A 26,479-nucleotide genomic window follows, 5' to 3' on the forward strand; every position below is an offset into this window, starting at 1 on the left:
TTAACATTATAGTATTATTATTATTTCGTTTAGAAGATATGGAAATAAAGTAAATTACATGACTGCCCCTTAGGTCTGACATAACCACAATAGCATCCCAAGTAGTTCTTAAATCTGCACTAATAACCTGATTTTACATTTTATTTCATGCATTTACCAAAAGAAGAAAACAAACGAAATTTTCATTTCATGTGATAAGAAATCCTTCGAGACTAAACAATTTTAATATTACTTTTGAAATTCTTAATGCAGTCAAGATCATTAATCATAACTTTATGTACATGCAGTGACAAATATTTGCGGGAAGTAAAACAATTGGAAAAACTCTGTTACTAATTTGCCAATCGTAGGGAATTTCAGTAATTAAAAATTGTTTGGAAGTACTTAAAAAAACATTATTGGTTGTCATACAAAAATTCCAAAGAGCATTAGCTTCAATGTAAACATTTTGAACAGGAATAACTTAAAAGATTGATGATAGAAGGAAGTGAAGTAACTTAAAACAAGTCAAAAGTTCCTTCACATCAAGAAAACAGTTTCTGATTTTGAGAGTTCCTTCACTAAAAGATGTTATACACTACTAGTCTTTTATTTAAGACAATCGATTGATGTTGCTGTGCCAATTAGGTTTGAAATGAATTAGTGCTGCGTGAGTAAGAAAATATCATCATCATTCGTAGCTTTGATATGATGAAATTGTTGATTTTATCAGTCCTCTGTGCTAGCTACTCCAGTCTATTCAGAACTTTTGAAAAGATGGTAGAACAAACTCGTTTGCTCGTTTCCAAGACCCCAAACCCAAAACTTTTGGATTCCAGAGTTGTTTGGTTAGATGCATTTCCAGATTTTCTTTTGAAGGCTGGTTCTTTTGATATGAATGAATACAGCATCTGGTATCTTCCTTTTCTTTTCTTTCGTTGCTAAAATCCCCTGATTACTTAGTTCAGACCCTGCGGGGCAAAATATGCGCATTGCATTCGGCATCTGCAGTTGTGCGTCATACCAGAACACTCTTTCCTAGTAATAATTATGGCGAGTGGGCATGAGACAGGCGCATTTATGAGATAAGGATTTATTGAGCTGAAATATTTAACTCACATTTGTCCTCATTCTTGAATAATCCGAAGCCTGAATATTGCGCAACTAGACTATTATTACTAATACGATTTTCCCTGAATCCAGCTAATAGAGACAATTAATCCTTAGAATGCCTGTGCTAAAACAGACGGTAATCGTGATGCTTAAGAACAAGTGGTGGGGTTCTCCGGTCATGGCATCCCATCATGCTGTTGGCTGATCATTTCGGCATCAATATGCCATGTACGTACAGCTGCTACTGCTATGCCAAGATTCAAGAGAGCATGAAACGATTTCTTTCAAACTACGCAAATGAATGACTCACCAGATACTTTTGTCATACAGAATGACTCATGGGCAGTAGTCAAATCAATTTAAAAACTATTGCAAAATCTGCTTCTTTTTCTTCATTCAATGAGAAAAGAAGAAAGAAAGGTAACAATAATAATATGCAAAAGAAGTTGTACAGCCACTACTTTGACAAAAAAAGATTAATAATTTAACACTCACCAATCAGCGAACACAAATTCATACAGATTACAGACCTGATAAAAACTCAGAAAATCCATAGTCATCATGTGACAAAAAGGTTCATATATATATAAGTTACAGAAAAGCATGGTACTACGTACTAGGCATCTCTTTTCTTTTCTTTTCTTTTCTTTTTTTACCTTTTTCTTGAAGGTTGTAACTCCAAGATTGATTAACCACGGGATCCATCAAGACGGTTGATGAGGTAGAGAGCATTACTAGTAACTTTAGCAACATTGGTGATGGCCCTTTTGACATCAGACCTGACCTGAGCATCAATCTCCCTGAATCCATCTAGACAAGTATCTTCATAAGTCAAGGCAGCGCTCACCCAGGTCTCTGCATTGCTCAAATGCCACTTGAATTCGCTGCCCTGGCGGAGATTTTGGAGCTCTGAAAGAGTCTTGGTGAGTTCATAAACAGACTCACTCATTTGTTGTATGCAGTCACCTAAAGCCCCCCGCTCTCTCTTGTTGTGGCCTTTGAGTCGTGCAAGGAAGCTGGAGGCTTTGTGAGATCGAGAAATGCTGACCTTGACTGCTGCCTGGGCTAAGCCCCGGAGGCTGTTGGCCTGGCCGGAGTAGGAGGAGAGGGTTCTGAGGCAGACGTTGGGGTAGCTGGCATGAGCACATGATGCATGGACGAGGTCTTTGGGGGCTTTTGAGGCGGTGGAGGAGAGGAGGAGGACGAAGAGGGAGAGGAGGAAAGAGAAAGGCAAAGCCATTCTCAGACGGAGTATCTCAGTGTCCTGTTGGTTTCTTTTTCTAATGTAGGTTTGGGGTGGGAAAGGATAGTTCAATCGTTAGCAGCTAGGTACATAGATAGTGTGTTGTGGGCTTTGAGGGTGAGAAAGAGGGAAGTTATTGGTTTTATTTTGTAGGGGTAGGTGAGTTTAGAGTAGAAAGAGATTCTTTAGTATATATGGTCTCGAAGTTGGAGAAAATTAAAATATGAGAATGTCCGTAGCTATGGTGATCTTTCGGGCTTTGAAAGAATACAAATATGTTTTGGTCAGGTTCACAATCTTGTTACTAGTATATTTTTGCCTGCGAGTAAAAAACGTGAGATAGGTAATGCTCCCTGGATGTGATTTACATATACTCATCGTAAAAACAAATGGACCGCCTCATATAGGAGTTAATGCGCCGCAGGCAAGGCAGCAGTGGCAGCTACACAATTGTCCAGCATTAATTCCACCACCCAAATTTACCAGCCATGCATAGTTCGCTTTATTTATTTATTATTATAATCTATACTTATTTTTACTTTTAATCTTATTCTAACCTATATTATGAAGTCATCTAACAGAATCTTAAGAAATTCACGGAAATTGAACTATACAATCGAACTATACGGCTGCTTAGGTGCACAGTTTGTTTTACCAGGCAAGGTGCTCTTGCGTACTTAATCACTGGTCCGCCGTAAGTTAAGTTGCATGATGAACTTTCACTACTGTAGTTCCGCTTCTTATTTGGATCTTGCAGTGCTGTGCCCAAAAGATTACCTAGGGCTCTCGGACGCTCGTTCCATGTTAATTCGGTCCCACATTTTGATATCATAGTAATTAATGCTGTGCTGAAGTCTCAATCCATGATATATAGTTGCATTTTTCATTTTTATATGAATAAATAAATTACAATTCAAACGATCTCACATGTATTGAAAATCACCACTCAATGCCAGTGCTTGCTGCAAGCTAACCTATGACAGCAATTTTCTCCCCACACAAATTGTGGAAAATTAAAAAAGTTATCTTGTCTGCAATTGACGGGATAAACTCGGACAATTTCTTGATGCTCTTAATGAAGTGCTTTTCGCGGTTTTGCTATGATGCCTTTCATTTTCTTTTGATTCGTTCTTCCCGACCTGATGGAGTTATAATCTAGTACTATTCAAATGGGCCCTTCTATCTTTTCTTTTCTTTTCTTTTTGTTCCGCTGCTCCCATGGCATGGACAGCGATTCACGGCTTCCAGAAATTAAAGTAGTGATTGGCCAGCAAGCATGGACACGAAATCAAACCCTCTCATCCCTCCCGTTCAAGCTTTGAATTTGTGCATCCTTGCCAACCAATTACTCCTAATCAAGTCTCAAATGGTCACCAAAACACCTCAAAAACCAACCAATTACGGGAATTGACGAAGTCATGTTTGATTCGGAGTTAAACACCAGTTTGCAACTGTTCTTGATATTTGGTTCTCAGCTGCAGTTGGGAAACAAATGGCACGACAAAGGGCTCCATGCCAAACCAAATAATTGGACGAAACCTCAAGGAATCATGTGATCTAAACGTTGTATTTCTCCTTCGAAAGCACTGCGCTTTTATTGGAGGGTAGCAGAGCATGGCATGTGCTTGCTGCAGGACATTGCAGGTTTGAAAGGGCCCAGACTCCTCGCTGTGCATGGGCTATGATTTGTGTGTGAATGCTAAAGCCATTTATTTTAAAGAGTTTACACGTCACTTATCAACTGTGTTGAACAACTCGTGATGCCTCCGTATTCAATATGCACTGTGACCCGTCTCTCTTGATCAATCCTTATCTCGTTAAACCTGAACCCCTTCCCGACGACAAAAAAAATAAATATTGCAATTGCACCAAGAGAATAGAAGCTGCCCACAACATCTTTGAAGCTGCCCACGTTGTACGGTAGGAAAAAAGAAGCTACACCAATTCTATGAAAGAGATCAAATTTTCTTTCTTCCTTGCGTCTGTCTACTTCTTCTTGTCTTCTTTTTATTTGCAAGACGAGCTTCGACTTCGAAAAGTTCTAATCCAATGAATGCCCCGGTTTAAGCAAATTATCGCGCACCAGCAGGATGTAATCCCATGAAAATAATTGAGTCAGTGGTTACTCAATAGTCAAAACTTGGTCACTAGTGTTGTTAATTGAGAGCCGAGTGGAACCGAGTATTTGACTGTCGAGTTTAAATCGAATCAGGTTCGAGCTCGCTCGACTAGACCTACGAGTTTTGAAATATATTTGAATTCGACTCATCAAATGGGACATATGACTCGAGTTCGATTTCGAGCTCGACTCGTTTATCACAAACGAGTCGAGTTTTCATGAGTTCGAGCTCAAACTCATGTAAATTAATCACAATAAAAACCTATATTTTTCAATTTTTATTCTTTTAAATTGTGAAATGACATATATGCCTTTTCTTATTGAGCCGAATCGAACTACTCGGATAACAATGAGTTGAGTATATCTCGAGCTCAAACTCTACTCGTTTACCACAATTAACGAGCCAAGTTCGAGCTTCATCGAGTCGAGCTCAATCGAGCTTTCGAGTTGCTCGTTCCATTTAACAGCTCCGTTGGTCACCTTATTAAAGCTTCTCCGTCTTCATATTATTATGTCCCATGCATCAGCAATTTTTTGTAAGTTTACTATGGACCAGTTAAGGTGAGCCGTTGCCCTTGGATATAGTGAGAGGTTCTGAATTAGTCCTTCGACGTATCATCATAGCCAGATCTTCACGGTGCGTGTGGAGGGGGTTGGGGGAGAGAAGAAGAAGAAGAAACGAAGAGCAGAAATAGGTTGGGATTTTAGAAGCTGAAGTGTAGCAGTCACACTATACCTAACTCAGAAGTACTAGAAGAAACAGAAACAGCTCAGACTGGATTACGATAATAATTTCTTTTCTTTTTGGATGGAAAAGCTAAAATGATAGAGATTCTGCTGATGAGGTTGCCAGGCTTTTAGAACATGTTGTCATATGGGAGGACGAGGGGCCTGGACGGTTGTCAGAGATAACCGTCCCTGGCAGTTCACAGATTGGATGAGACCTCAAAAATTTATGCGGCTCAGATCACGTCTTGTAACTCGATTTTCACGCCGTGTGGGATCCACAAAAATGTTGTTCTAGTGTTACTCGCTGTTATTTTATTATTACACCTTGTACAGATGATATTACACTATGTACAAATGGTGTTACACCTTCCGGAACGGTTGTTCTGACAACCGCTACAGCCCCGCGTCCTGGCATGTGGGAAGCTTCAACCCATATTAGGAAGCATGATGTTACGTGTAGGAGGCTTTTTTATTGTTGATGGGAAGTAATTTGCCCCAGATAGTCACATCAATGCGTTGGTGCACACATAATTGAGCTAGCTTAGTACAGTTGATGAAATTCCCAAATTATTGATGCCAATATTCTCACATAAAATTCTAAAGAAATTAGTTTTAACGAAGTAGAAGCAATCGTAAAACTCTAAAGAAATTGGTATTAATAGGTTATTTCTCTGAGAATGATATAATATATGCTTCATGCAATGCGGAACTTGCAAACTGTTTATACAGCGTCGATGTCGAAGCAATGCAATAAAATCCATCCGGTAAGTATTTTTTGTCAACAGTAACACCAGAATTTCTCAGATAATGTTGGACTGGACCATCCATGTGGTGCCCGCATGCTTGACGTTTTGGGCCAAGATAGAAATTTGAGCATAGCTTAGAACACGGATAGTCCACATAGACTTGCACAACAACAGAGTGACTCTTGAGCTAGCCATCAATTTTATATACTGTTAATTTATAATTATTTTTACATTAATAGTACGGATTTTAATCAAATTATAATGTTTTACTTAATTCTAGATACACCATTAAAGTAACGTAATTTGTTTTTTAAAAAAGAATTGGAAAATGTCTAGACACGTCATTTTGACTAATAAGGAGCAAATCATATAAATAACTTCCAAAGAAACAAAATGACCAGAGACAAAACCTTTTGATTTGTGTTTGTTCATATTTCAATTTCATCAAATCATAAATTAGTCCTACAATATATTCATACCCGAAAGTTTTATTGGGAGCAAACCTAAAATTAATTGAAGGGATATGCAATTGTGTGGGCACAGCCCCGTGGCTTCAGCGTCCCTGCCTTGACCCGCCACCGGTCTGGTGTCGTAACTCAGTACAAGTACCCCACATGACAAGTTTTTTAAACACAATTAACGGACGAGGATTCATTTCCATCCCGACATTTCCATATGATCATTGCAAAAGAAAGTCATCAAGACAATTATCCACAAGCGTTAAGGCAAGCACCGCACGCCCACGTCTCTGCTTTTTGCATGCTCACAGGCGAACTTTTCCACCTTCCTCGATGTTCAGCAGCCATGGTAATGATTGACTTTTCTTTTCTTTTTTTTTTTTTGTTAAAAGGCGTCCTTTCAAATTCCACCATCTTAGTAGAGGAAAAACAAGAAAAGAAAAGAAAAACAATTTTCTTTTGCCATCAAGGCGGGCGTGTTCCTTGCAAATGGGGTAATGATTGACTGGATACAAAACCAGCATTCATTTAGGCAAAGAAGAAGAAGAAAGAATTAAGTGAAGCATCATTTTGTAAAAGCCGTGCCCAGAGAATAGAATGTGATGGCCCCACGGATTTAGCCACATGGAAGCAGCGTTCCCTTGGGACTTTCAGGTTTCGGGTTCGAAACTGCGCTACGGGGACGCCTGTGCACTTAACGTGCCTTGGTCGGGTTGGGGCGTCGGGCTCGAGTTGCAGGGGATTAATCGGATCTCATAAGGATTGGTCCGGACACCCCTGTATCGAAAAAAAAAAAGAATAGGATGTGATGTACAAACATACAAGGGAAGGGAGGGAATTACTGAATGTGGCAAGCAGAAAGACGCACAAGTTGTTGGGCATTCCACCTTATTATTTTGATGTTTGGACATATACTATTAATTAAAAATGAGCTTATAATATACTGTATATGTATATGGATCAGGCCCGCCGCCTGACAGTGACAGCATAAACTTGCAGCGCAAGTTGTTGATCAAAATAAATGAGAGTAGTAGCACTACTGCTCCTAAAAATGGCAGACGCGACAATTACTGCTGTGCAAGCAATTTATTCCATTCATGCAATTTCACAAAGCTGGCGTCTCGCTGGAAAGACCATTTGAGCAGTCAATTCCGGTTGGATTTTCCATTTAGATATTAATAATACTCCTGGTGCTGATTTTCTTGGACGAGTCAAATAGAAACATATTTTTATTGTTTCTTTTATTCTTTTTTTTTATATAACAATCACAAGGTCCTGATATTTTAGGAAAATTCCGTGTCAGTTTCTGTGTCTTTATTTTAATTTCATAGCGTACTGCGTAAATTACTTCAAATTACTACTTTCAGAAATATGAGGTTGGCCGGAAAACTCTGATAGAAGTTAAACGACTGCTACGGTAGGTCTCATAATTTTACACGACATTAAATTTGAGGTTCGGCGTCTAAAAATAGAAGTAAATTGCCATTAACGGCGAGAGGAATTGTCAAATTGACAACCATATCTGCGGCGGCTGAAATGTCCCCCAGCGTCGTCATGTCCAAACAAAAAATTGTCGAGTGGGCCCCTTTTTGGGGGCCAAAAAAAAAAAAGAATGACAAAGGTTGAAGAGAAAACGATTATAAAATTCGGGGCAGTGGGAAAGAATCTTGTGTGTGTTTTTTGGAATAAGAAAGTTTGAAATCATGTTGTTATATACTGTGAGTGTGTTTGGATAGAGCTCTTTTTAAAAGACAAATATTCTAGTAACTCACAAATTTGTTGATTTATTTTAATCTATGACACCAATCTTTCTGCGGGGAAAAAAAAAGGAAAAAGAGATTGTGATAGGACAACAAGTTAACTGAGTATCCATTTAAAGTTGAAAAGAAACAAATTTGGGCATACTTTGATTTTAACACCCAAAAAAAAAAAGCTTTTATGGCATTCAGTTACATATTAAAATGAGAATTGATATGAATATGACGATAAGAGGGAATACAGATACTAAAATTAGAAGGATACCAAAATTTAAAAATAAAGAAAAAATGAAAAAAAAGAGAGAAGGAAATGGCTGATACTACTTTAATGTTTATTACAAAAAAGAAGCAAAAAATGCAAATTGCCGTCAAATTTAAGCAGTTTCGATTGTCTAAGTTAGATAAAATAAAACAAAAGATAATAATCATATTTACACAATGGAAAACTCTTAATTAGGAATCAAGCAAGCAAGAAAGACGAGGACACCATAGGGTCGCAAGGAAATTTTAAAAAAGAAAGAAAGAACAAAAGAACAAAAGCAGACCAAAGCATTTTGGAATCTGGAAATTGAATATTCCTTTAAATAAAATGGGGAGATGAATTCTTCCACTTACGGGGGTTGATTTTGATGGATCCTTGTAGTGTTGGCCAATAAGATGAACATCAATCTACTTTAGGAAAATGATAAAGAGGCCAAATGAGAATTTGCCTCTGGGTGACTACTTTAAGGGGGGGAAAAAAAAAAAAGCACAAGCATTTGCTACAATTAATACTGGGAAAGCGACTGAAAGACCTTTAAGCAGTTGTGTACAGTGTAATTAGAAAAAGTAACAGTCATATGCTGTTCAGTGTATTATCAGATACAGGAAAAAGAAAGTTTATAAATAGGTTTGTGATAATAGACTTAAACGTCAAGGAAATTTTGATGCTTCGCTTAATAAAGGGTAGAATGGAGTAGAGAATTCACATTTTGGCTTTGGCGAAACTAGTCCGTCAGCAACATGCATTAATTAATTAAGGTTTTCAAGCTAAAGAGCATGCAGTAATTAAGGTTTTGTATCCCTGCCTTGCAACATGCAGTTTATTTGACCTTCTTTTTTTTTCCAGCCTTCTTCCCTTAATAGTAATTAACATTGTTTGGGTAAGTGCACAGTGACGGAGATAAAAAACTATACTACCAGCAATTACCAGATGCTAATCAAACATTAGTTGCATTTTAATTGAGTGTGGATTCTACTTAAAGATTAACTTGACAGAACCCATTACTCTCTATTATTAGTATTACTAGGGAGGAGTGCCCACGCATCGCGCGGGTGTTTGGTGCCTGTGGGAAAGGAGATTTTTTTGTTGAACAAATAATAGTACATTGTGAGAAGAAATAAAACTTAGTATGAAAAAATAAACGATATGATCAATCAATTCACACAGCATTACAATAAAACTATGTCAAATTCAAGGTCATTGATAATGCAGAAAGGCAGAGCAACACAGAGAGCTAATCTGATTCCAAAATCCCCACCGAGAGTTCTTTATTGCTGTTGCTCCAAACCTATAAGATTATAATCAACTCAGACCAATTGGGGTTAAGCAACCCAAAAAATGCTATCTTGCAACTAGACAATGCAATAAGAGTCACTAATTATAGGTACTAAGAACACACCGACAAAATTAAGGGAGGAACTGAAAAATTGGGGGGGAGGGGTGAAATCTAACCTCATACTGAACCACCAGGAGTAGTTGGGACTGAAGAGCATTCTAAGCTGATTAGTATGAAACCAGGTAGAATTATCTCAATCCTAGAATGCGAACAGGGAGAAACTGATAATTAACCATTTAGGTATTAACATACCAATGGTTTGGCAATTGAATTGGGTGTAATTAATGACGAAATAATAGGTAATTTCAGCGTTGAGCTCGGATGGAAGAGAAAACGATAAGGCAAATTGTTGTAGACAAAGGCAAAAAGAGAAAACTTAACTCCTGAAGTTGAAAGGGGATAAACTGACCAACGTTTGTGGCTCATAAATGCAGATTATAAATGATAGAGAAATGGGTTCCTACCATTGATAGAAAAATCGTTGGCTCATTTCCTAAATCCGATTGCCATTCAAATGTTTCAGACAAAGCAACATCTCAAACGGTTATTTGCGGCGGGGAATTATTGGTAGTTAAGGGATATTCCGGTAATTACACCATCATACAAGCATGGATGGGTTGTACAAAATGCAAAAACAGTTACACACTAATTACACATTCCATCAATACCCAGATGGCTCATCAATGACAACTTTAAATGTATTAAAATGGGGTCATTTCAGTAAACATACCCAAATACATGCTTTATTAACTTGTACCTAAAACTTTTAAATTCACACACAACATTTCACATTCCTAGAAAGCCCCCACCTATGCTGTTGAAATTCAACCTATTTTTTGACTAAAACTCAATCTTATATAGTATAAGGATATTTACTAGTGCGCCTTTCATCAGTCAAATCAATTTCATGAGAATTAGTGTCAGCAAATGTATGCATTAACCAAAGAAAATGAAATCAACGTCTCTACTGTTGTGAGGTGATTCATCCGTTGCTTTACCTTCCTTCTTTTTTTTTTTTTTTTTTCCGAATACGATAGATTCTATAATATATATTGTTGCTTTATATCAGGAGAAGCAGGAGACCTAAAGGGATCAAAAGATAACCCAATGGAGACTAAATCACCACCAACTCAAACGGATACGTAGGCACCCATGAACTGAACATTTCAGGATATTCTGGACATTAAAATGTAGGTCAAGGGATCGATTCGATCCCTTAACTTATACACGATCAATCGATCCCTTGATCTATACATGATCTATTGACCTATACATCCAAGTAGTGTCTCTCTTTTGGTAGCCAACAACTTAGGTTTCATCCGTTGATTTACCAGTGGTCATAATTTTTTGGGTGAAATATGTGAAGTCCCTTAGCTGTTATTGGTTGGTGAAGAAGAAAGGGAATTTTTTTTTCGATAAAAAAGAAAGGGAATTAAAACCATCCTTTCGAATTTGTTGTCCAAACTTGAAATGGAAGGATAGCAATCCAATTCAGTCAGCAGTTGAGAACGAGACCACGAGAATTTGAGCCGTGTCATCAATTAACTCTCTTTTCTCTTTCACTCAGCTTGAGATTCCTGTGGCCTGCCTGCCGTTTTGCGCTCGTGACAGAAAATTGAGACGGACTTCGAAATAGAAGCTTTGACTGGATATCGCTTCTCATCATTATAATCTGTAATCACATCACATTAAAATAAAAAGTCCTTAAATTGTAATTCTAAACTCCGACGATAATTGAGTCAAATGAAGCTACTAAAAAAATACTGGTAATGAATAAATAAAACTCAAACACACCCCCCAATAACAGGAAAAATTAAAATACGCCAGGAAATGAAGCCCAGGCACATTTCCAGATGTTGTGTTATTTTGTAATTGTGTTTGATGAGAGAGGGACATTGTAGAAATGCAAATCTTAAATTATTAACAAGCAGAAATATTTGATACTATGTACAAAATTTTTTTTTTTGGGATGATCCTTATCAATTGATCACCTCCAAAACTAAATAGTAAATACCACTATCTCTTCGTATTATTAATTAATTATAATAATAATTTGCTTCTAGTCAAGGCAAGGCAAGGCCGGGCCAGCCCACCGGCTATTTGATTCTGCGCTGCTGCATCCACCACCGAAAATACACCTACCACATAATGGTACCACCTTCACCGCCACCGCAGCTAATTAACGGGGCGCAACTACTAACTCCATTTCTCAGCCGGCAAACCGTCCCACAATCTCACCACACTTCCGTCTAGCACCGTTAAATCCTGATAACGGTAGAACCCCATATGATCTCCCATCCTCATTCTCATCGTTACCTCCCACCAACCTTCCCCGAACCATTGCTTCTCATCCCCGATACATCCGTCCTCGCAGTCAAGTTCTCCGTTTACGTCATCACGTCTATCCTCCTCCTCGTCCTCCTCCCTCCGATCATAGTAAAGTGTAAACTTCCCGCTCGTTCTTCCCTCTGCATTGAACAAGTACGGCGATGATGGAGCCGCCGCAGTCGAAGGTTTAGCTGCCTCGACTATAGCAGAAGCCACCACAGCCGTCGCCGATGCAGGCTCAGCCACCAGTCTCTCAACCGGCCGCGATGCTTCACGTGGAAAGTTGCTGCGAGGTAATGACGAAGCCTTTAATCTCCACACGCTGACGGCGGCCGTAACAACGGCAACCCACGTCCAGACGTTGTTGACGAGCGTTAACAGGCCGAAGCGCAGGTAGTCGAATGCCAGAACCTCGAGCGGAGAATCCAGAGCACTCATTTCTGCTCACTTTCTCTCTCACACAGTCACACAGTAGCGGTAAGAGGACGGTTCCTTTTATTAGTAGAGTATTTCTTTCCTTTCCGCCTTCTCGGAAAAGCATGGTGAAAATATGAGTGGTATTTATGGGATGAGAGAGATGAATGGGGGCCGTTGGATTGGATAGCTGGAAGGCATCTGAGATTAGATGCCAAGAATCGAGAGTGAGATGCGAAAGGAAGATCCGAATATTGATACCCGAACTCTATCAAATTAGCGGATGTCAGTTGCCACTTGTATAGTTTAGAGTGGCTGTCGTGCTAAACTTGGGTACCTTACTGTTTACTTGGCAGCCACTAGAAATTTTTACTGTCGTGCTTGATCATTTTAACAGAAGAGCTTTATTTTACTGTGGAAAATAACAGAAGAGAATATCCACAAATTTTTCATCTTTCTCAACTTACACACAGGCCTCGTTTGGAATTACGGTACTTTTGTTTAAAAAGCACTTTTACGTGCTAAAAGTACTTTTTTGAGGTGTTTGATAAACATTATCTCATAAAATTAAAAATAGCAAAAGGTTAAATTTGGTACTTTTAAAATAACTTCTGTTGCTTAAAAAATGAAACATTGAATTTAATTATTTTATCCTATATTATGAACTAAATAAAGAGATAAAAAAATTTAAAAAATTTTAAATTACACATTATTCAATACAATAAGCGATTATTGAATTATGTATTCAGACAACATACTTAAAAAAGTACTTATTTATCGAATGCTCCGTTGATGAAGTACTTTTTAACAAGTTATCGAATTTCGAAACCGACCCTTAAAAACCGTACGTATACAAACGAGCAAAACTTGCACATAATTAAGAAGCCCATCAAACAATTGGCGTGACTTTACATATGGCATAATCAAACACAATGATCACTCCATGCGAACCATCATTACTGTTGTTTCATGTTTGGATGTAATGAAGGGCGGTTGGAAGACTCCGGGATAATAATTGAAGAATTGCTTGATTAATGAAGTGCAAGATGATGTAACCAAAACCACTAAGTACAAGTATAACAATACACTGACAAATGAGGAAAACCAGCTGAGGATCAGAACCCAATTTTCTTTAATAGTAATAAATTGATGGACGATCCAATTTATGGTGGGATTGTTATGTAAGGGGTTGGCTGGTGGACCAGACAGGACTAGGAAAGATTAACAATAATAAATTGAAGGTGACAGCATCCTTGACCAGGAGGATTACTTACTAGCATAGCATGTTTGAGGTTAGGTCAAGGTGATGGAATGGATTCTTGAAGGCAGCTTGCAAGACACTATTGTCATTTACTGTGATTGGTTAGTTGGCTCGTTGGAGCGCTAAAGGCTAAACTCTAAAGGGGTTGTGGAGTTTGAGGATTGGAGAGGCCCCTGGATCTGGAGATGTGTGGTTCGCCTACACTATCCCGCTGATTTCAAGCCCTGCAATATCCCTTTTTTGATATGTTTTTAATTGTGGTCCTCCAGTATAACTGCAACGATTTTATGAGAAATTGCCCTCCTCCACAGGTTTGATTTTGTGGGCTGCGATGTTAACTACTCGTGGATGGGGCCCAAATACATCGTCTTAATTTCTTATCGTGGTGTCAGTAAATGGAAAGATACTACTCTTTTGCCCCCAAAAGAAAATAAATAAATGGAAGGTCTTTTGTCCAAATCAAAATAGAACTTGGCCCATTCGTTTTGTTAAGTAGGCTTCATTCATCTGAGCGCTTCGGTGAGTTGTATACTATACATCTCACGGAAGATACCTATATTTGTCGTTACCATATTTTGGTATAAACCACAGCTATTCGCGTCCATTTTACAGTTTGCGATTGATCCTATTCCAATTAGATTAGGCCCTTTGTAGGAAAAAGCTCTCCTAGTATTATCCTTTCCATTCCCGTGAATATTGAACTTAAGACCTTATAATTATGGGACGCAAGCTCCTTCCACGATTTTAAATTAAGTAAGTGGTAATTTAAGATATAGAGGGTGAGCGGTATCTTTGCTCCTTTCCTGCCAATGATGTATGGCAATTGGGTTGAGTATAATCTTGGTACTTCCTCTTTTCATTGCTTGGATTGTGTGGGAGCTCAAAGATATAAATAATCACCGTTCATTTTGTGAATTCCTTTTTTTTGTTGTTTTTGAGGAATTTTGTGAAAATAAGAATAAATGGGATCGAATTCACAAGAGCAAAAACTAGTGAATAGGGGTTCCAAAAGCCAATTAGTTATAGTTATGTCAATTTGCTAAAAGCTAAAGCTAACTTTTTACAAGCGAAACTAATTAGATATTGCAACCTTTTACGCTAAGTTTCTTGTGATCAGTCGGCTGATTGAGGGCTTTAAGCCCAGCAGGAGCGAACTTGGGCCGAAGTGTTGCCTTTTCTAAGTCGTCCCAATTTGCTCATAACAAACTCAGAGGGCCTAATCGTCCCACCCCTTGACAACAAAGGCGTAGTGAAAAGACCACGCTTTCTTGCTCTCGAGCACTCAAGAATGGCTTCCCCATTCAGAAATAAACGTTGGTAATCTAGGTCGAAAGGCTTCAATCAACCAAATTATCCTAGCAGAGCAACCCAAGCAAAGATCAGTAAATTATCGTCTGGTTCTTCTTCATATGCCTTGGTGCTGTGAAAAAGCGTCATATTCAGAAGAAAGGTGTTATCAGTAAATTATCCTAGTATGTTATTTTAATAGAATTCGTTTATTCCAAAAAAAAAAAAGTAAACTATGAGTGTTGTTTCCATCACCTACTTCAAATTTAAAGCATTGCCTCTCTTCTTCTGTATTTACATGCGTAAGAATTCACCAATAAATGAAAAGCACATATACAAGAAACCGGTTCCTTCACTTTTGCATTGAACATATAGACTATAGAGAGAAGTAAATGACGCCGAGTGTCACTAAATTATTAACGTTTTTGGTCACTAATCTAATTACTTACAAGCCAGCCTAATTAGGCTTTGTAACTGTTATGTCAGTCTGCATGTCATGAATGCTGACTGAGGGTTTCGAGCCCATAAGGATTTAATTTAAGTCGGCCGGATGTGTTTTGTTTTCCATAGTCGTCCAAATTTCGACTTAACCAAACATGGCTTAGAAGGCCTAGTTGTCCCAGCCCTTCACGACGAAGGCTTAATAGTACTCCAGCACCAAGAATCCATTAATTATGGTCTGTTGATCCTTCTTGAGATGCCTTGCTACAGGGCGTAAATTATGAGTATTTGTTTCCAACACCTACATCAAAATTAAAGCGTTAACCTTTTTCTTGTATCTGTGCATGCATACGATTGATTCTTGAGACTCTATACCTTTACTACCAGTTAAGGAGCATATATTATATACAAGAAATCGATTCCTCTACTTTTGCCTCGAAGATGTAGGATCCGTTTGGATTAGCTGTTTTTAGAGGTGTTATTAAAATATTTTACCGTAGCAATGTAATTGAAAAACTTTTACTGTATATAAGGTTTTCTTTTTGTATTTTTGGTATTTTTTAAGATTGTTTTTTATGTTTTTGATATTTGTGAAGTTGTTTTCGGTGTTTTTAAGGTTGTTTTTGTTTGTGTATTACTGGACTCCCGCTACAACTTTCAGATTCATATTATGTACAAACAATTTGCATATTTTAGAATTTGTAATTTGTATTACCTATAAACACATTTTCTTGAAGTATGATAACCAAAAGTTGTGGTAAATTGAAGAGTTAAATGTATGCTTTTTAGAGAGCAATCGAACAATTTTATGGCTCGCGTCATGTGAGCGTTGAAGGAGAACATGGACTTCGATGGTTCCGAATTTTGTTATGCGTTTAAACCCGTTTTCCGGGTATACCGAACTCCTACTGTAGGCTAATGAGAAGGCTTAAACTAATTCTATATGGCCTTCAACTCTTCTAGATCAATATGCAGATTTCGGGCATGTTTATTGATTGCATGATGTGTACGTTTTCTTAATTATAACAGAATTCATAGCAATGGTTTTTGGATTTCTAGAACAAGTTTCATTTCATTTCTTGGACCATCAAATCGGTACTCCCTTCAAGAATATTAAAATGAAATGGCAGGCGATGTCATTGTGATCTATCATTATTCAATTGTGCACTATATTTTCTCTTACTAGAGAGATTTTCTTCACTCTTATAACAATTGTGTTCTAGGCAGGAAGAAAGCTAGCGGGGTTTGAATTTTTCAGTCTACTGACTCACAGAAGTAGCATCAAGGTTCTGTCTGCATGGTCATACTGATGGCTCTGAAACTCCATTTTGGGATATAATTTGATTAGAGAGATGGACTGGCGAAGTCACTGAATAGGAAGACGGAATAGAAATTCAAATTAGTGCACAATTTAATAGAGCAAATCCACCAAAGGTGGTCTAACTTAACAAAATCACGTCCTGTCCCTTGAAGTCCCTGAGAATCATTTGTTTAGTCAAAGGGGGAAAAACTGGAATTCTGTTTGGTTGACGAATGCTGAAATGATAATATGATTTATCTTTTAAATAAGCCTCTGTTTGGAACTTGGATGACAATGAGACACATAAATAGGATAAAATACTTAACCAAGAAGTTGTAAAAAATGATCTGACAAATTCAACCGAAGAAGAAACAAACGGGAAAAAAAGAAAAATGGCATTACGGCTACTGATACAAGAACAACTGATTGCTTCATGTTATGCTACTTGCGGAGACACTAAGCCTAATGCTTGGCAGGTTTGTCCCCTCAAGATATAAGTTGGTAGGGTAATTTAGTAGTAGGACATTTTCGAGTCTTTTTTTTTTTTTTTTAAAAAGACGATCAGTAGTTATTGTGGATTGTACCTAAGCATTAACTATAAGAGCGTCAATTGTCTTTAATTTGCTTAGGCATTGGCTGAAAGGAAGGCTATGGAATGGTTCTTGCTTGATAAAAAAAAGTGTAAAATACAAGTAAGGCTATAGATGTATTATAATATGTGCATAAGCTTGTAAAAACTAATACTTTTAGTTAATTCCGTGTGTATTTGTGTGTATGTTAATGTTTCCATGAGGGGTGATGGCGATGATTCTATTGATTTTTTTCATCTTTGTTTGCCCAAAAAAATCCTAGTTAGCTGGTCAATTGGACCACGGCTGACTATTTGGGGTAGGTACGGAGCTGCTAGCCTGAAAATCAGAGTTGAAATTCAAACTTCTCCATTTCATGATCCTGGGGTCTAAGACATTCTTCTGGCAATGTTTCGTTCCCAGCAAATGGTTTTGACCCTAAACGGGTGTGCATCGCCTCCTGTCGTGGCGCTGTTAACTTGGAACATTGTGTGATGGCCTGTCTCTGAATTCAACTCCATAACCAACATAGAATTAATGCAAGATTCCAGTTTTGGCTTTATGATTGATCACCATAGTCTACTTAAGAAAGTATTAAAAAATGACTGTTCAGACCTAAGCTGGTTGTGATCCTTCGTTTTGCCTCGAAATTTCCAGATGATTTATTTACTCAATGTGAAAATTGTGAAGGTCCAAGTAATGTGTGTATCTCTTAAAATATCCTTGAAAAAGACTGCAGTCATCCTCTCGTGCAAATTGCAAGCTAGACACTAGTATAGCAAACTTTGAATAATGGACGCCGTTAAATGCCTTCCCTTTTATGTTCATATATTTTTTTTTATTCTTCTTTTCCAAAAGAACCATTTATCTATTACAGGCAGGAATTTTCAAAACTGTTTTTCCGGCTTGCTTGCTTTCGTGATACATGCAAGTGAAGCAACGTGGTTACCAACCGGTATATTGGAGCCTCATGAAAAGATGTGCGCCAAAGATTCAGGAGAATTGGTCGCTGATTGTTGAGTGCGTAGGTGGGGTATTTTTCATAAGTGTTTTGATACAGTTTGATGAGCTGTATTGAATTTTGGATTGTGAATAATTGTAGAGACTCATTGATGTATAGATAGCGTGTATATGCCACTTCGTATACGTTTTAGTTCTCTATCAATAAAAATTTGCAATTTAACTAAAAAAAAAAAAAATCTTTTAGATGCTAATTATTTAACATAAGAGTTTATGGTGTGAAACATGGAAATTAGCTAAAAAATTTTGAATACATCTTATATACGCTAGCAGTGTATACATTATCGCGATTAAGTATATGACATACGAGCAAAATTTGGATTCAAATTTTAAATATAGATAAGTTGTCATACATTTAACGGTAATATTATATACACGGTCAGTGTATGAAAAATTAATCCAAAAACTGTAAGGGTGCAAATTGAACATACTCCAAATTAACATGATAATAAACACTAGCGCCTTGCTTGCTTAATTGAACAACGTTTGGCTTCTAACATCAGTTCAATGCATTAGCATAGGTGCATGTATAGCCTATACTACTACACCAGCTTAACCTATGATAGGGTGTTAATTGTTGGTATTTTAATTATTAATTTTCCCTTCTATCCCTGACAAATATTGTGTTAATTGCTGATATTTACTCATATTTGGTATCGGGACTTAATTTCAGGAATGAAGCAGAAAACTACCAAAAAGGAGGGACTTTATGGAGAATATGGAGACTTCTAAGGGCTTCAATCCTTAGGCCTTGGATTGGTGGGGACCACAAAGCTATAAGTCATTTGGGCTCTTAAAAGAAAGCAACGTAGAGAGACTTGGAAGAAGGAGTAATTTTGGAGACTTTGTCCACATGTGTGGGGACCACCGGAGATAGCTTTTAGTCATCTTACTTTTGGCTTTTTAAGGAGAGGACGTACAGAAGCAAGGGGGGACCTCTAGTTTAGCTTTTTAGTTTAGTTCTAGTTTCCTTTCTCTGGACTGGCCTCTGACACACGCCAGGTGTTCGACAATATTCCCCAACGGGAAAAACATCTTTTATTCCTTGCTTTCTAGTAAAAACGCAATGCCTTTGCAATCCAGTACTTTTGGCTGCAATTCAACTATGAGGAGTGGCTAATTTCTTCATCTAGTCAGAGGTTAAATCGAAGCTTTGGTTCGACAAAACTGTGAGATCGAATTGATTTCCCTACGTTCTTTAATTTGCAAGTGTTTATATATTTCCTGTTCACTTATGCATATGATTATTTCTTGCAATTAAATACTTGATCACTGTTTAATTGTGTGAGTAATTAACAGCCATCTAAGAGTGCTCAATCCGTAATTGTTGGGTAATTTTAGTGCATGTGGCAAGTGATATGATTCAATTGTAGTAGAAACTTTTGAGTCGTTGTTGCGGAAATATATGATATAGCCTAAATAAACCGAGCGTGTGTGTTTGTTGGTTATAATTGGTGGCCAGTCTAATGATTAATGCTGTCAATAGGTTAAATCCTAAGAGCGTGTTTAGGACTGCTTAATTGGCTAGGGCAATAACTACAGAGCTTGTTGTGGTTATCGAATCAGTAAGGTTAGGCAGGTTGTCAGAGCTTGTTGACAACCATAACCAGTTTATTTGTAAATGAAAGATTTTATCTCTGCATCTGTGATCAGTGATTCGAACCATAAGTGGAGATTATACCTTTGACTAGAGATTTTCCTTCCGTCAATTTACTTTATATTTTTAATTTGAGCAATTAAATTAGACAGTTCCATATCAACTTCCCCCATTTTTATTTAATGTTACATTCATTCAAAATAAATTCCCAAGTCCCTGTGGATTCGACCCTGCTCGCTGCTATATTCGAATTTTGTCTTTCACGTAATTAATATACTTTGGTATATCGGATCAAGCAAACTCTGGCACCAGGGTGAAGCTAGTAACCCATTGCACAGCCTAAGTCCCTGCTCCAGTACCATAGTGGACTTAATTCGTGACTTAAGAGTAGGAATTTTATTTTTGCTGGTTTGACACCCAACAAATTTTGGCGCCGTTGCCGGGGACTTGGTGTCAAAATAAATTTATTTTCTTTGAATTATATTTTCTTTGTTTACTTTTTATTTTTATTTTTATTGTTACTGGTTTATGCCTAGATCTTCTCGTACAGGTGAACTGCAATATAATCCTGAGATAGAGAAAACTGCTCGTGCATTGAGAAAAGCAACAAGAGAACGAGCAGAGGCATCCTCCTCATCTACTGGACATAATTCAGTAGTAGATTTTGTGGATTCATTTAGTGAGACGGAAGAGATAGATAGCACCATGGCTAATGAACGGACATTGAGAGAATTGGCTGCACCAGATTTAAATCAACAGCCTCTATGCATTACTTATCCTACATTAGAGGTTGCATTTGAGTTAAAATCTGGACTAATCCATTTACTTCCTTCTTTTCATGGCTTACCAGGTGAAGATCCCCACAAGCATCTCAAAGAATTCCATGTGGTTTGCTCGACAATGAAACCTCAGGGAGTCACAGAGGAGCAAATTAAATTAAGAGCCTTTCCATTTTCCTTAGCCGATAAAGCTAAGGATTGGCTCTATTATCTGCCCTCTGGGTCAATATCCACATGGACAGACATGAAGAAGCATTTTCTAGAAAAATTCTTTCCTGCATCCCGAGCTGCAAGCATTAGGAAAGACATCTGTGGAATTCGACAATTCAATGGAGAGACTCTACATGAATATTGGGAAAGATTCAAGCAACTATGTGCTAGTTGTCCTCATCATCAAATTCCTGACCAACTCCTCATCCAGTATTTTTATGAGGGTCTGTCCCAAACTGACAGAAGAATTATTGATGCTGCCAGTGGGGGCTCCTTAGTGAATAAAACACCCACGGAGGCAAGAAATTTGATATCGAGTATGGCTGCAAATGCTCAACAATTTGGAGACAGGCAGGATAACACGACTCGTAGAGTCAATGAGGTAAGTAATTCTACAATAGAGCAAAGATTAGATTGTCTAACTTCTTTGGTTGAAAAGTTAGCTATAGGACAAATGCAGCAATTGAAAACATGTGGAATCTGCTATGGTTCGAGTCATCCAACAGATATGTGCCCCACACTCCAAGATGATTCGACTGAGCAGGCTAATGCAGTTGGATTTCCAGGACCACCTCAGAGACGGTATGATCCCTATGCAAACACCTATAATCCAGGATGGAGGGATCATCCTAATTTTAATTATGCAGTAAGGCCACCAGGATTTTCACATCAGTCACAATATCAACCTAGACCTCAACTTTCACAGCAACAACCTGCTCCTAAATCAGGTATGTCACTTGAGGATATTGTGAAATCTTTGGCTACTAACACTCAACAATTTCAACAGGAGACGAAAACTAGCATTCATAATTTGGAGAATCAAATGAGCCAGTTAGCTTCCACAGTCAATAGATTGGAATCCCAATTATCTGGAAAGCTACCTTCGCAGACAATTGTCAACCCCAAGCAAAATGCTAGTGCCATCACATTAAGAAGTGGCAAAGAGTTGCCTGAGCCGAGCAAGAAAATTTCTGAACAAGCAATCGAGGAAGAGCTCGAAAAAGAGGGGAATGTGTCTCAACCTAGAGCCTTGGAACAACCAGATTTTGGAGAAAAATCAACACAAGTGGTTACACCTCCGCCTCCATTTCCTAGTCGACTGGCAAAGTCCAAAAAGCAAGAGCACGAACAGGAGATTTTGGACACTTTTCGAAAAGTTGAGGTAAATATCCCTCTTTTAGATGCAATTAAGCAAATTCCTAGATATGCTAAATTTTTGAAGGAATTATGCACTGGTAAGAAAAAGTTGAAAGGAAACGAGAAAGTGCATATGGGAGAAAATGTTTCGGCAGTTTTGCAGAAAAAATTGCCTCCTAAATGCAAGGACCCAGGTATGTTTACTGTCCCTTGCAAAATAGGTAATATTAAAATTGAAAAAGCTATGTTGGATTTGGGTGCTTCGATAAATGTTATGCCTCGTTCTATTTATAATTTGATGAACATTAGGCCTTTAAAAGAGACGGGCGTAATAATTCAACTGGCTGATCGATCAAATGCCTATCCTGATGGAGTTTTGGAGGATATTTTAGTGCAAATTGATAATTTGATTTTTCCTGCAGATTTTTATGTGCTTGATATGGAGGATGATAATTCTAATTCATCTCCAATACTGTTAGGGAGACCATTTTTGAAAACTGCTAGAACAAAAATTGATGTTTTCACTGGCACATTGACTATGGAATTTGATGGTGATGTTATTAAATTTAATATTTATGATGCCATGAAATATCCTGGTGAATCTCATTCAATTTTTGTTATAGATGTAATTGATTCTTTGGCGCAGCAAAATTTTGAATTTAATAATGACGATGCGTTGAAGGTTGCTATTTCTACTGGTCTCTGTCAGGAAAATTTGCAAAAGATAAAAGGGAAGTTTGTTTTTCCTTTTGAATTGCAGGAAGTTATTTTTGAATTGAATTCTCTTTGCCCAGAATTTTCCAATGTGTCTTACTTGGAATTACCTCTGTCTCATTCACAGCTTTTGCCATCTATTGTGCAAGCCCCGAAGGTGGAATTAAAGCAGTTACCGGATAATTTAAAGTATGCATTCTTGGGAGATGGAGATACACTCCCAGTAATAATTTCCAGTAAATTGACTGCTTTAGAGGAAGAAAAACTAATTCGGGTGTTGAAGGACCACAAGGAGGCAATAGGATGGACAGTGGCTGACATAAAAGGATTAAGTCCAGCCACTTGCATGCATCGCATCTTGTTAGAAGATGGTGCTAAGCCTTCGAGAGAGGCTCAACGGAGATTGAACCCACCAATGATGGAGGTAGTGAAGAAAGAAGTTTTAAAACTTCTTGACACAGGTATAATCTATCCCATTTCGGATAGTAAGTGGGTAAGTCCTGTTCAAGTAGTTCCTAAAAAGACAGGAATTACTGTTATTGAAAATCCTAAAGGTGAGTTAGTGCCCACTCGAGTTCAAAATGGGTGGAGAGTTTGTACCGATTTTAGAAAATTAAATGCATTAACTCGTAAAGATCATTTTCCATTGCCTTTTATTGATCAGATGTTGGAAAGGTTGGCAGGAAAATCTCATTATTGCTGTCTTGATGGTTTTTCAGGTTTTCTACAAATTCCAGTGGCGCCTGAAGATCAAGAGAAAACCACATTTACTTGCCCTTTTGGTACATTTGCCTATAGACGAATGCCTTTTGGTCTTTGTAATGCGCCTGCTACATTCCAAAGGTGTATGGTTAGTATATTTTCTGATTATGTGGAGAATATCATAGAAGTGTTTATGGATGATTTTACTGTCTATGGTAATTCTTTTGATGAATGTTTAACTAACCTCACAAAAATTCTTAAAAGGTGCATTGAGACTAATCTTGTTTTAAATTATGAGAAATGCCATTTTATGGTGGACCAAGGCATAATTTTAGGCCATGTGGTATCTGCAAAAGGAATTGAGGTAGATAAGGCTAAGGTAGAAATTATCAAATGTTTACCTTACCCTGCAAGTGTGCGGGAAGTTCGCTCTTTTCTTGGCCATGCAGGTTTTTATAGGCGTTTCATCAAAGATTTTTCAAAGATATCCCATCCTCTATGCAAATTACTTCAAAAAGATGTGGTATTTCATTTTGATGATAATTGCAAGAGTGCATTTGACACGCTCAAGGGATCATTGACTTCAGCACCAGTGGTTCGACCACCAAACTGGAGTCTTCCTTTCGAGATAATGTGTGATGCCAGCAATTTTGCTGTTGGTGCAGTACTTGGCCAGAAGGAGGGCAGAGCTTCTTATGTCATTTATTATGCCTCGAGGACCTTGGATGGTGCCCAGTGCAATTATTCGACTACGGAAAAGGAGCTTTTAGCTATTGTTTTTGCTTTAGAAAAATTCCGTTCTTATTTACTTGGCACTAAAGTCATTATTTATTCTGACCATGCAGCTTTGAAATATTTGCTCAACAAGAAAGAGGCCAAACCACGACTTATAAGGTGGATTCTCCTACTCCAAGAATTTAATTTGGAAATTAAAGACAAAAGGGGTGCCGAAAATATGGTTGCTGATCATCTCAGTCGTTTGATCAATAGTGAAGGACCTGCTCCCTTGAAGGATAATTTTCCAGATGAGCATCTTTTTGTAGTTCAAAAGACAACTCCCTGGTATGCTGATTTAGTGAATTATCTGGTTACTAGAACGCTACCTAATGATTTGTCTAGAGCTCAAAAGGAAAAAATTAAAAGTGATGTTAAATATTATGTGTGGGACGAACCATACTTGTGGAAATATTGTTCTGATCAAATTATTCGCAGGTGTGTGTCTACAGAAGAGGTTCCATCAATTTTATCTTTCTGTCACTCATATGCGTGTGGTGGACATTTTGGCCCTAAGCGAACTGCAAGAAAGGTTTTAGAGTGTGGTTTATTTTGGCCAACTTTGTTTAGTGATGCATACTTATTTTGTAAATCATGTGCAAATTGTCAAAAGACAGGTAATTTAAGCCATAGAGATCAAATGCCTCTTACTCCTATACTGGTTTGTGAAATTTTCGATATATGGGGTATAGATTTTATGGGTCCATTTCCTTCCTCTTTTGGTAATATGTATATATTACTTGCAGTTGATTATGTCTCAAAGTGGATAGAGGCTAAGGCAACTAGGACTGACAATGCTAAGGTTGTAGTTGATTTTATTAAATCTCATATTTTTGTCAGGTATGGCACGCCAAGAGCAATTATCAGTGACCGAGGGACACACTTCTGCAATCGAGTAATGGAAGCATTGTTGAAGAAATATGGCGTCACTCACCGGGTTTCTACGTCCTATCATCCGCAGACTAGTGGTCAAGCAGAAATCTCCAATAAAGAAATCAAGTCGATACTTGAAAAGACGGTGAATCCCAATAGAAAGGATTGGAGTTTGCGCTTAGATGATGCACTTTGGGCTTACCGTACAGCTTTTAAGACCCCCATAGGTATGTCTCCTTACCGATTAATTTTTGGCAAACCTTGTCATCTACCTGTGGAATTGGAACATAGGGCATATTGGGCAGTTAAAAATTATAATATGCGGATGGATGAATCTGGAGAACACAGGAAGTTGCAATTGCAAGAGTTGGAGGAAATCCGAAATGATGCATATGAGAGTTCTTGCATTTATAAGGAGAAGACAAAAGCATTTCATGATAAAGCAATTTCAAGGAAAATTTTTTGTATTGGTCAAAAAGTACTCATTTTTCACTCTAGACTTAAACTTTTTCCTGGTAAATTGCGTTCTCGTTGGATTGGACCTTTTATTGTGACTAATGTGTTTCCTCATGGTGCAGTAGAAATTCAAAGTCTTCACACTGACAAGATTTTTAAGGTTAATGGTCATCGTCTCAAACCTTTTTATGAAGGATTTCAAGTTAATAATGTTGAGGAGGTGACCCTTGCAGTGCCTGAACTCTCTGATTGAAGCATTATTTTGTCTAGCCAAAGACTTTAAAGAAAGGCGCTTTTGGGAGGCAACCCAATTGTTCATTTTAATTGTTTGTTCAATTCCGTGTGGTAGTTTAGAGGTGTTCTCCTTGAATTCGACTAATTTTGGGTTTCAGTTTTCGTTTTTGCCGATTTATAGGTGCCCTTCAGTTTTGACGTGCCCGCGTGATGACGTGCAGGAAGCTCACAATGAGAATCGTCCGAAAGCCACAGTGAAACGCGACTAGAAAACGCGAGTTGAAGGCGCGTTTTCAATCGCGTTTTCACTCCTGCGAGATTTGTGCACAAAACGCGACTTATAAAACGCGAGTTGAAGGCGCGTTTTCAATCGCGTTTTCACTCCTGCGAGATTTGTGCACAAAACGCGACTTATAAAACGCGAGTTGAAGGCGCGTTTTCAATCGCGTTTTCATTCCTGCAAGATTTGTGAAGGAAACGCGACTTATAAAACGCGAGTTGAAGGCGCGTTTTCAATCGCGTTTTATGTGTCCCAACAAAGGCTTCAGAAACGCGATTTCAGCTCATTTCTTCCTCTCTTCTTAGTTTTCCAGGTTCAGACTTTGGAGGCTCGCATGGTCAACGTCGATGCCAATGTCGCC

The 26,479-nt window shown here is 38.0% G+C and overlaps 3 protein-coding genes across 3 annotated transcripts; 1 reads left to right on the top strand and 2 right to left on the bottom strand.

Annotated features, from left to right (window-relative positions):
- Positions 1 to 1,522: 1,522 nt before the first annotated feature.
- Positions 1,523 to 2,520, bottom strand: LOC113774842 (pectinesterase inhibitor 3). The gene has a single exon (XM_027319476.1). It carries the CDS (start codon positions 2,330 to 2,332, stop codon positions 1,781 to 1,783), a length of 552 nt encoding a protein of 183 aa, XP_027175277.1. The 5' UTR covers positions 2,333 to 2,520; the 3' UTR covers positions 1,523 to 1,780.
- Positions 2,521 to 11,551: 9,031 nt separating this feature from the next.
- LOC113774676 lies at positions 11,552 to 12,664 on the bottom strand. The gene has a single exon (XM_027319274.1). The coding sequence runs from the start codon at positions 12,506 to 12,508 to the stop codon at positions 11,939 to 11,941; it is 570 nt and encodes a 189-aa protein (XP_027175075.1). The 5' UTR covers positions 12,509 to 12,664; the 3' UTR covers positions 11,552 to 11,938.
- A 7,823-nt stretch (positions 12,665 to 20,487) lies between these two features.
- On the top strand, positions 20,488 to 25,857 carry LOC113773558. The gene is made up of 6 exons (XM_027318194.1): positions 20,488 to 21,104; positions 21,192 to 21,330; positions 21,388 to 21,676; positions 21,794 to 22,767; positions 22,822 to 23,391; positions 23,866 to 25,857. Exons 1-6 carry the CDS (start codon positions 20,488 to 20,490, stop codon positions 25,855 to 25,857), a joined length of 4,581 nt encoding a protein of 1,526 aa, XP_027173995.1.
- The last annotated feature ends 622 nt before the right edge of the window (positions 25,858 to 26,479 follow it).

Source organism: Coffea eugenioides, chromosome 6 (genome assembly GCF_003713205.1).
Source record: "Coffea eugenioides isolate CCC68of chromosome 6, Ceug_1.0, whole genome shotgun sequence".
In the NCBI taxonomy this organism is placed as follows: Eukaryota; Viridiplantae; Streptophyta; class Magnoliopsida; order Gentianales; family Rubiaceae; genus Coffea; species Coffea eugenioides.